This window comes from Rhinopithecus bieti, unplaced genomic scaffold, assembly GCF_001698545.2.
Source record: "Rhinopithecus bieti isolate Rb0 unplaced genomic scaffold, ASM169854v2 scaffold_3041, whole genome shotgun sequence".
Taxonomy (NCBI): Eukaryota; Metazoa; Chordata; class Mammalia; order Primates; family Cercopithecidae; genus Rhinopithecus; species Rhinopithecus bieti.
This window is the reverse complement of record NW_016804262.1, coordinates 2,222,243-2,232,580: the sequence shown is the minus strand read 5'-3', so window position 1 is coordinate 2,232,580 and position 10,338 is coordinate 2,222,243. Positions and strand designations below refer to the sequence as shown.

The following is a 10,338-nucleotide window of genomic DNA, read 5'->3' as shown; positions in this document are numbered from 1 at the left end:
CCGGGGCGGCCCAGGGGGGGGCCCGGGGCCGGGGCCCTGCCTGAGGCGAGAGCTGAAGCTGCTCGAGTCCATCTTCCACCGCGGCCACGAGCGCTTCCGCATTGCCAGCGCCTGCCTGGACGAGCTGAGCTGCGAGTTCCTGCTGGCTGGGGCCGGAGGGGCCGGGGCGGGGGCCGCGCCCGGACCGCATCTCCCTCCACGGGGGTCGGTGCCTGGGGATCCTGTCCGCATCCACTGCAACATCACGGTGAGGACCCCTCTCGTGCCCCTCTGTGGGGCCCCTTGTCAGGGACCCAGGATCACTCCATCCAGCTTTTTGCTCTTGAAGGACCTGGGAGGCCGAAGCCCCTCTCAGGGCTCAGCTCTTTCTCTCCAGGTTACATTTGTTTCTGTTGCTAGAGGTTATGCGGTGCACCCAGAATCTCTACCATTGACCCCGATAGTGAGGGACACCCTGACATATGGCGCTTAGACTACCCGTTTTCACGAAGCCACCCACCATCCCAAGGTTCACGATTTTGGCTCTTTTTGGCTGCTCCACAACTTTACCTTGCTACCTAGGAATGCGCCTTTCTTCCCCTTACTCTTATTTCAAAATAGTAGGCCTCGGCACTGATCCCAGCTGCAAAGACCTGGCCTGAAACCCTCTGCACATTTCAGTGATGCCCTCTTCTCAGTAGTACCTCTGACTTAGGAGGTTGCCACCTGTGGGATCCCCGCCTAGGCATCCCTCAGGCAGCCCCTCTTGTTCTCTCAACTTCACCAAGTGATAGTTTGCAGTTCGTTGACTCCTCTTCCTTCTCTCCTTTTAATTCTTTCTGGTGTAACCTCTAACTCTCCTCTTTTTGCCTCAGCTGGTAGCAGTTCTGCCACTCCCCTCCCTGTTCCCTGTGGATATGTCCATTTGCCCTGGGTTGTTGCTTTTCCTGGTAATGATAGTGATGTGATGTGCCAGCGCTACCCCCATTTATTCTAGGCAGTAACAGTTCCATTTCTCCCCTGTGAGCGTCATTCCATCCTAGGCATACACCTTACATGTCTCCTGCCTGATCTACCCTCAGACATCCCTTGAATAGAGAATTGGCTTCTGCTAATTTGGGAATGTCTGGTACTGCATGGTATAGCACTTACATTGGTTGGTGTTACCTGCTGTGATGGTATTCTCTCTACCGGAGCAGTAGCTGAAATGCTAGCAGACAGTACTTCATCCAAGCAGGCAGACCTAATCTGAGTAGCCTGGGGAAAGGCAGAGTTGTGAATTCTCTGCTACTTGGAGAACTGAATTCAACTTACATGGTGTTTTCTGTCCGTTTTCTCAATCAGACCAGGTTAAGGTTTGGTGAGGTAAAGCCTCAGTTTGGATTGATTGGTGCCCCACCAAAACTCATGTGTCCCATTTCTCTTTCATTTCGTTTCTCTTTTCCTGCTAGAAACTTAAAATTGAAGGACTAGGAGTGGCTCAGTCAAGTGAAGACTTGGGCATCTTTGATAATTATTTTGCCTTCAGCATTGGGGATTAGAGTCATGACAGTGCTAAGATACCCAGTGGAGGTGGATAAGGTTTCCCTGGCTTGTGTGGGAACCTCAAGAGTTAATTTTGTTTCTGAATTAAGCTTCTAATTCCTTAAGGGTAGGTTTGCCCCCATCCAGCTGCTCTTTCTGTTGCCAGCGGCCATTTACTGCTTTTGTCCCTGGCAGGAAGTTAAATTTAGGGGGTCCTGAGCCAGACTCCCCATGGCTATAAAGGATACTTGGCCTAAACTAGCCCCCTTGGTTTGGGCAGAGGGGGAGTCTGGTCAGGCTGCATTTGGCACCGTGGCTCAGGAATGCTGGGAATGTCAGTAGCGTAGGCTTTCTCCCAGCCTGCCATGTGGAGCCCTACAGCCCACGCCTGGACTGAGAAGGTGGCAGGTTCCCAAGAGAGAGGTGGGGAGAATTGGTCTTTGAGGGGCTCTTCTGGGAGCGGTGTGAGTAGATTCTTGCCAGTACCCTTTGACTCTTGGGTTCTGGAGATACAGTCTAGTTTTTATGCTTTCCTACAGAACTCTGCTTTTTTCACTTCAGTGCCATGGTGATGAGGTGATCCCTTCCTCAGCCCATTCTGGAGTCTGAAAAGCAAGCTTGGAGGACTCTGTTCTGGGTCCAGGGAGAACTTGAAGTCTAGAACTTGTATAGGCAGTGCAGGAGATGAGGAATCCCCCTTCGCCGTTAGCCAAGTTTGGCTGTGCTAGGTTTCCTGGTTTGTACTCTCGAGGAAAGAAAGAAAAGGTTCCAGTCTGCTTCTTGGAAAGGGTCATCCCAGGGACTGTTTTTCTTATTGTGAAGCTGCTTGGTTAGATGCTGACCTGAGTTGGGCTTTTATGTGTGTGTAGGGGGTGGGGGTGGGAAGAAAAGGGGCTAGAAGTCTTGGGGGGAAGAGGACAGGCAAAATTTGGGTTTTCCCAGTCACCCAATTTGATTGCTCTTGTTGCTCTTTTCCCTTCAGGAGTCATATCCTGCTGTGCCCCCCATCTGGTCGGTGGAGTCTGATGACCCTAACTTGGCTGCTGTCTTGGAGAGGCTGGTGGACATAAAGAAAGGGAATACTCTGGTGAGGGGGCCACAGGGTAGGGGTGCATTTTGTTCCTATGAGGCCCATGCCACAAAAGCATCCTGTGAAAGGGATCCTGAAAAGTAGACGGTACACAGCTCAACATTTAGGGTACAATCTCTCAGGGGAGTTGCTTACCGAATCCAGAGGGAGACCCTGCACCGGCCCCGGGATTGGTCCATCAGGAGACTCATTCCCACCGCCACATGGCCCATAAGGCTTAGAAAACTAGGTATTGGTGTGGGGCCCGAACTAAGAGCTCATCCATGCACTTGTCCAGATTGGAGTAGGAAAGGAGTATTTGATATCTCTGTGCTCCCCTACCTGTAGCTATTGCAGCATCTGAAGAGGATCATCTCCGACCTGTGTAAACTCTATAACCTCCCTCAGCATCCAGATGTGGAGATGCTGGATCAACCCTTGCCAGCAGAGCAGGTGAGAAGCTGAGGAGCCTCGGGCCCTGTTGTGCAGAGTTGCCCCACAGAGTACTCAGTAAATAATTGAGACAAATCTGCAGTAGTTTTCCTCCATCCCCACCAGCTCCCAAAAGCATACATGTCTTATGACTCTCACCCTCGTTCTTCTCCAGATGGGAATCTTCTCTTGCTAAATGGGGCACTGGTAGCTTCATCTCTCATATCGAAACTCACTCTCACGGGCAGCATCCCAAATGTTGAAAGGTAGCAGGGAATTTTTACCATTATCTTAGCAATAACAGTTGGTGGCCACTGGGGACCCAGGCCCCTTAGTGAGAACCAAGAATGCAATATCAGTCTAAAGAAGATCAAGTAAAGGAGGGGTTCTTAGGAAAATTAAACTGAGATTTATGAGGTGGGTGACAGAGACAGCCATTTTGCTTTTCTTTTATTCTTTGGCAGTGATAGGCGAAAAATAACGGGCTGGTAGCAAAGCCATTCCCTGGGCTGTTGCTTCCACTCAGATCTGGCTGGTGGAGAGACTGGCAACATTACAGGCAGGCACACAGCTTCCAGACCTGTGGACTCAGGGGAGTAGGTTGGAGGCTGCATTGTAGCAAGCCACTGGGGCTCTGATCTCCGTCTTTCCCCTCCCCGCTGCAGTGCACACAGGAAGACGTGTCTTCAGAAGATGAAGATGAGGAGATGCCTGAGGTAGGCTTGCCCCCTGAGGTGGCATTGGCTGGAAGCTCTTTCAGTCAGCAGCATTGATCACCCATATCCAGAACTCCAGTCTGGAACTGGAGAGAGAAAAATACCAAAGGAATTGATCAGCCATATCCAGAACTCCAGTCTAGAACTGGAGAGAGAAAAATATGAAAGAATAAAGACAGATTTACTGACCCGGAGGAATAGCCAGTGTAGTAGAGGAGACAGGGCACCCATATCCAACCACTGAAGACAGGTGCAATGTGGTTCAAACCAAATACTGGGTAAGTTAATTTCAAATGACTTTGGAGTCCAACAAACCTGTGTTTGTATCCTAGCTATCCTAATTGAGGAATTTTATGTAATCTCACTAAGCTACAGTTTTTTTTTTTTTTTTTTTTTTTTTTTTTGAGGCAGTCTCGCTTTGTTGCCCAGGCTGCAGTGCAGTGGTGTGATCTGCACTCACTGCAAGCTCCACCTCCCGGGTTCACACCATTCTCCTGCCTCAGCCTCCCTAGTAGCTGGGACTACAGGCGCCCGCCACCACACCCGGCTAATTTTTTGTATTTTTAGCAGAGACAGGATTTCACCGTGTTAGCCAGGATGGCCTTGATCTCCTGACCTTGTGATCCGCCCACCTCGGCCTCCCAAAGTGCTGTGATTACAGGCGTGAGCCACCATGCCCGGCCTAGTTGTCTTACTTACAAAGTAGGATTATAATACCTACTGCATATGGTTGTCTTGAGATTAAATGAGGTGTTATATATAAAATACTTCAGACGATATATAAGTGCTAAACAATCTATCTGATATATTCTCTAAAAACATACTTGTACAGGATATAAAATCATGGTTAGGAATTTGAGATTTAGAGCTAGACAGAACTTGACTGAATCTGAGCTCTGCTAAGAGTTCTGTGACTAGGCACGATAAGCAACCTCACTAGACTCAGCTTCCGCATCTGTAAAATGGATAATGATAGAATAATGAGTGGTGGTGGAAAGAATGAAATGAGCTAGTATGTGTAGCACCTAGGACAGAACCTGGCATGTAATAAACACTCAGTACACGTTACCTGCTGATGTAATAATTAGGTATGTCCTGCCAGAAATGGGGAGATCACTCTGATTACTTTTATTTCCTAACATTAGGTTAATATCCCAGATTCTATAACCCTGCAAGGTTCTTGAGACTGGCAAAGGGCTGATGACATGAAATTTACTCCTCCCAGACAGTGGACAGCCCTCTGGGCCACACTCCCAACATCTGGCTGAGGGGCTGAACCCTATCTAGGGTCTCCTCCTCCCCTATGCTCAGTGGGCTAGCTGCTTACTCACTTAGAGCAGGATGAATAAGGGGCTAATTCTGTTCTTGACCTCTTCCATGTATCTCTCTGGACATCCTTTCTCATTTCCATCTGGCAGTGGGTGCCTCCGCATACCTGCTTCATGCCCTCCATTTGTAGCGAGGAGAGGAGATTTAATGATCCGGGTTGCTCTTTTAGGCTTGGGGCCCTGAGAACTCCCGGGTGCAATAGTCACCTGGTAAAACATGAGCTTTGAGTCACAGGGTCAGGCCCAAGTCATTTCTGCTAGGAATTAGGGAAGAGTTTCTGCTGCCAAGGGAGTTTCAGGAACAGTTGGAGTAGGGTCAGTCCAGGGAACAAGAGGGCTAAGTTCCTGCCTCGGTCTCAGCTGCAGCTCTGCTCACTTCCTAAGTCTTTGCTGTAGCTTGAGAGCTGAAGAAGACATTTGCCTTAATCCTTTAGACTATGGGGGGAATGGGGCTGGAAGTTGTTCTAAAAATGGGAAGCGTGTTGTGTTAATAAGACTTGCTAGATGGACTGCTGCACCTTAACTTTTGGCTCTTCGCCAAATGGGACTGGGAAGGTGGTGGTCATTCTCTAACCTGTGTTGGTTTTTTTCCTTTTCACTCTCACCCCACACCTCCCCCAGGACACAGAAGACTTAGATCACTATGAAATGAAAGAGGAAGAGCCAGCTGAGGGCAAGAAATCTGAAGATGATGGCATTGGAAAAGAAAACTTGGCCATCCTAGAGAAAATTAAAAAGAACCAGAGGCAAGATTACTTAAATGTACGTGCCTTCTAGAGAGAGGCTGGTGAAGGGGTTGGTGGGAAATGGCTGGGAAGTAGTAGGCCATCGCACCTCAGTATGGAGAGCAGACTCCTTTTTTGGGGTGTGCCTAATCCTTCCTTAAATCCTGGGCAAGCTGCCAGACTGCCCCTAAGGTCTAACGTGTGTTTACAAACCACACGACCAAGGAATGTTCGTGTCATCGTCCCTCACAGGGTGCAGTGTCTGGCTCGGTGCAGGCCACTGACCGGCTGATGAAGGAGCTCAGGGATATATACCGATCACAGAGTTTCAAAGGCGGTGAGTTTGCCCCAGAGAGGGGCCTGCACAGGAGTCACCCATAAAGAAGGGTATGGTGGCAAGGGGCCCAAGAGGTTCTGGGGTCCAGGACTGCTTATGAACTTTTCAGGCCAAGAATGGAGCTCCTGAAGCCAGTGGCTTGGTTGCATGTCCATCTGTGGTGAACCTACAGCTGTTGATCTTTTTCTCTCAGTCTGGGAAAGGGGTCTGCATTAGAATCCACTCACCACCTGGACCATCCTACTAACACCTATCTTTTCCCTCCTTCCAGGAAACTATGCAGTCGAACTCGTGAATGACAGTCTGTATGATTGGAATGTCAAACTCCTCAAGTGAGTGGGGACTCTGGGATTGGAGAGGAAGTTGAGGAGGAGTATGAGTGGGGCTACTGTGGTGGGATCTCCAGGGCAGCCCCATCCAGCATTTTCGTTCAGGGTCCCGGAGTGGGTGTGGGCAGTGGTTTGGTGGTCTGCTGCCAGCCAGGGCAGGGGAGCCCTTATGAAGCTCCCTGAGCTGGAACCAGGCATCTGAGCCTAGGCTTGTTGCTTCTTAGAGTTGACCAGGACAGCGCTTTGCACAACGATCTCCAGATCCTCAAAGAGAAAGAAGGAGCCGACTTCATCCTACTTAACTTTTCCTTTAAAGTAAGGCTTTTCCTTTCCAGTGTCTCCCTCTGGCCTAGGCTGCCCCGCCTGCCTGACAGTCCTGTGGAGGATGCTGGCCTCCCTCCCCTGATTGTCATCTCTCTCTCTCTCTCAGGATAACTTTCCCTTTGACCCACCATTTGTCAGGGTTGTGTCTCCAGTCCTCTCTGGAGGGTGAGTGGCTGGCATGCAGAAGAGGGCATCTCCTCTGGCAGAGGGCGGGGAAGAGACTTGGAGCTTTTGTCAGGCACAGCTGACTAACCTTTCTCATGCAGGTATGTTCTGGGCGGAGGGGCCATCTGCATGGAACTTCTCACCAAACAGGTGAGCCTGCCTCTCCTTGGCCAGGCCAGCCTGGCAGGGGATTGGCTGAGCTTTACAGCATAAACCTCTGCAGGCTGGATGATAGGCATGATGTGGCCCTTTCATTCTGCTGGGCTGGGTCTGCACCCACTGACCCAGAAAGACAGGTGGTGGCAGTGCTGGGGGCAAAGGGCAAGAGCCCTCCTATAGACACAGCTGATTGCCCAGAGGACAAGCATGAGGCTTCTCTGGAAGCTCCATCCGGACCTGCTTGCCTTGTCCCTCCCTCCACCCAGGGCTGGAGCAGTGCCTACTCCATAGAGTCAGTGATCATGCAGATCAGTGCCACACTGGTGAAGGGGAAAGCACGAGTGCAGTTTGGAGCCAACAAAGTAAGGATCCTGGCCCTGGGGCCGGTGGGGCTGGGTGGAGCCAAGTACACTTGGGGCCACTAGCAGGCCAAGGCTGCCTTCTTTAGAGGAATGAGCATAAGGCCTCTGGACTGGTGGCACTGGATGAGAGGGCCTAGGGTCCCCACAGTGGAACAACTGTGCCTTGGCCCCTAGGGGCACTCCTAGGACTTTTGGGAGGGTGCCGGTCTAGAGAAGGAAGACTATGGGATTATGCCCCCAAGGGACCTCCCAGGTGGAGGGTACTTAGTATTTTACTAGACCACAGTGCTGGGAGCTGGGACTCCGGGGTCTCTGGGTGACAGCCTGCAGAAGGCGAGGGGCAGTAAGGCCACAGCTGGCCATGGCCTGATCTGGTGGCTTCCTCCTCCCAGTCTCAATACAGTCTGACAAGAGCACAGCAGTCCTACAAGTCCTTGGTGCAGATCCACGAAAAAAACGGTGAGGCTGGAGCCAGGACTCAGGAGATTCGGACACTTGCCACGCCCAGGTTTTCACTTCCAGCCACAGAGCAAGAACCCCTTCTGGGTTTCTGATATTCAACCACCAGTTAACACAGCACCTGCCCCAGTTCTCCCAGGAGGGACTGGCGGTGGCTAACGTTCACAACCTCTTCCAGAAACACACCAAAATGATCATATTACCGATAAACTTGGTGCTACCCACTTCTTGACCACCTTTTGAAACAGCTAATCTAACTCCCCCGTCATCTCAGGTTGGGCACATCATTCCCCTTTCTCACTCATCTCCAGGTATGCAGGCTCTCAGCTTCCCCTACACCTCTCCCCACACAGCATAGCCCTCCCCAGCATCCTCTTACCTCTGACACTGGAGACATCGTCAGGGATTGGGGCAGGACAGGGAGGGTGGGCCTGAACCTCCACCTCACTGACTGTTCCATTTCTTTGCAGGCTGGTACACACCCCCAAAGGAAGACGGCTAACCCTGGAGTATCACCCTTCCTCCCTCCCCAGGCACCACTGGACCAATTACCTTTGAATGCTGTATTTGGATCTCACGCTGCCTCTGTGGTTCCCTCCCTCATTTTTCCTGGACGTGATAGCTCTGCCTATTGCAGGACAATGATGGCTATTCTAAACGCTAAGGAAAAAAAAAACAAACACAGAACTGTTTCAAGTACTCAAGACTGACTTACAGACCAACCAACCACCTTGCTGGAACCCTTGCTAGCAGGCATTCTTATAAAAGAAACTTTCGAGCCTCCTTATATTGCTGGAAACTCAGCTGTGCTCCAGACTAGAGCCTCCTTACCTATGCTATGGATTTTTAATTTATTTTCTCTTATTTCATGTACACTGCTTTTTTTGGTTACAGTGTATGATGGATGTGTATGAAAAAAATGTATCTTTGGGAAAACAATTACAGTTTGTTAATTTGAAGATGGTGGTCTTGACTCATCTTTATTTTTATTCGCACATCCCACCCCATCCCCTGAACTACTTGGGAGGTGGGGAGGGGTACGAGTCCACTGTTGCTTTGGTAGAGATGAGAGGCTGCGTTTTGCTGCTAAAGCAAGAGAAACATGGAGCTGAAGCACGCACCTGGTCTGCCCCTAGATTTCTCCTCAAGGCCTCTGGAGCAACCAGCACTTGCCCCCTTGGAATGCAGAGCCTGGCCTGCCAAACTACAATGTGGTAGGCTGAAACGATGGTGTTAATTCTTAGGACTACTTTTCTAGTCACAGATGTTTTCAAATTTCTGGGAAAAAGAAAATGAGGCTCAAGAGGCTGCTTCGTAGAATTCCTTTTGAATGAATTGAGTGGGGATGGGGACACAGTCTCCAAGTGTGTATGTGGTCTTTTCTGATCTCAGCTGTGTGGCTGCAACTCTTCGCTGTTCACTGGTTCCTCTCCTGGAAAGTGGCTTCTAACCAGCACTGGATGGTGATCATTGGTAAGCTCTGCTCACCTTCCTTTCTTGCTTCATTTGGCTTTATCAAAAAGAACAGGTGTAGCTCTGAAGTTGTTTGGCTTGGGAAATTATGGATTCTTTCAAGCCACTCCCCCTAGGTGGGTCCTACTAGAAAGGGTTAGCATTTTAAGCGGGGGTTGTTCTATACACCTGTGTCCTTATCCCAGGCTCAGGAACATCCAGGAAGGGAAGGTGAGGTGGGGATCTGTACTGAGATGGAACTGTCAGTGCTGTGTTGTATGTACTTGCTGTTGTAAAAGTTTGGGCATGACTTTGCATCTAGCGGGTGCTGCCTGTATCGCTTTGTCTATAAGCTTGCTCTGGGACTGAGACAGCCTCTTAGGACCTACGATGCCAGCAGCTCTCACAAAGATTGAAATGACAGAGGCCAAGGATGGCCAAGTGAAGACCCAAGTCTCAGAAAACCCAGACTTGGGACAGCTGCCTGGGAACTGTAGGATGCTAGAGCAGTTCTGTAATGCTTTGAGACACGGCAATTTTCATATTGCCCATTCTTTCCCCTCCCCCACCCCTTTTCTTTTGAGGGACTTTTAATGTTTGCTGCTTTAGGTGGATGGGGAGTCCACCAGTCCCACTCAATGCTGCTCTAACCCTACCCACACCCACATAATTAGGGGTGCTAATAAAACATATGCTGAGGTTGAGATAAAGACGGGACATAAGGGGAAAATTCATTCCATAGAGCTGAAATCTGGTTTTCAAGGCCTCTGTGGCTTTCTTCTGAACTTACTACCAGCCCTGGCTGGAATGTAGATTGTGTTTTTAGTAATGTGTACTGTGAGCTGTCTTCTGTATAATGTATTTTGTAATGTATTTTTCTCATCTACCAAAGGATGAAACAAATAAAATTATTTAAATAGTTTGGCTCTAATAAAATTATTTGAAGAAACAGTGGGGTTCACGTTCACTTGACATAGA

The 10,338-nt window shown here is 49.8% G+C and overlaps 1 protein-coding gene across 1 annotated transcript; it reads left to right on the top strand.

Moving 5' to 3' along the window:
* Positions 1–4: 4 nt before the first annotated feature.
* UBE2Q1 (ubiquitin conjugating enzyme E2 Q1) lies at positions 5–10,279 on the top strand. Its single transcript, XM_017867475.1, has 13 exons — positions 5–247; positions 2,486–2,590; positions 2,921–3,025; positions 3,670–3,720; positions 5,670–5,810; positions 6,026–6,110; positions 6,382–6,442; positions 6,664–6,754; positions 6,870–6,928; positions 7,030–7,078; positions 7,354–7,449; positions 7,842–7,908; positions 8,379–10,279. Exons 3-13 carry the CDS (start codon positions 2,996–2,998, stop codon positions 8,408–8,410), a joined length of 762 nt encoding a protein of 253 aa, XP_017722964.1. The 5' UTR covers positions 5–247; positions 2,486–2,590; positions 2,921–2,995; the 3' UTR covers positions 8,411–10,279.
* Positions 10,280–10,338: the final 59 nt, after the last annotated feature.

What these genes read in the sequence shown, in the direction of transcription:
- UBE2Q1 (XM_017867475.1), top strand. Translation starts at nt 2,996, where the DNA reads ATGCTGGATCAACCCTTGCCAGCAGAGCAG. An exon ending in TCTCCAGTCCTCTCTGGAGG is followed by an intron (nt 6,929 to 7,029) that starts GTGAGTGGCTGG and finishes TTTCTCATGCAG; the next exon opens with GTATGTTCTGGGCGGAGGGG. An exon ending in TGCAGTTTGGAGCCAACAAA is followed by an intron (nt 7,450 to 7,841) that starts GTAAGGATCCTG and finishes TCCTCCTCCCAG; the next exon opens with TCTCAATACAGTCTGACAAG.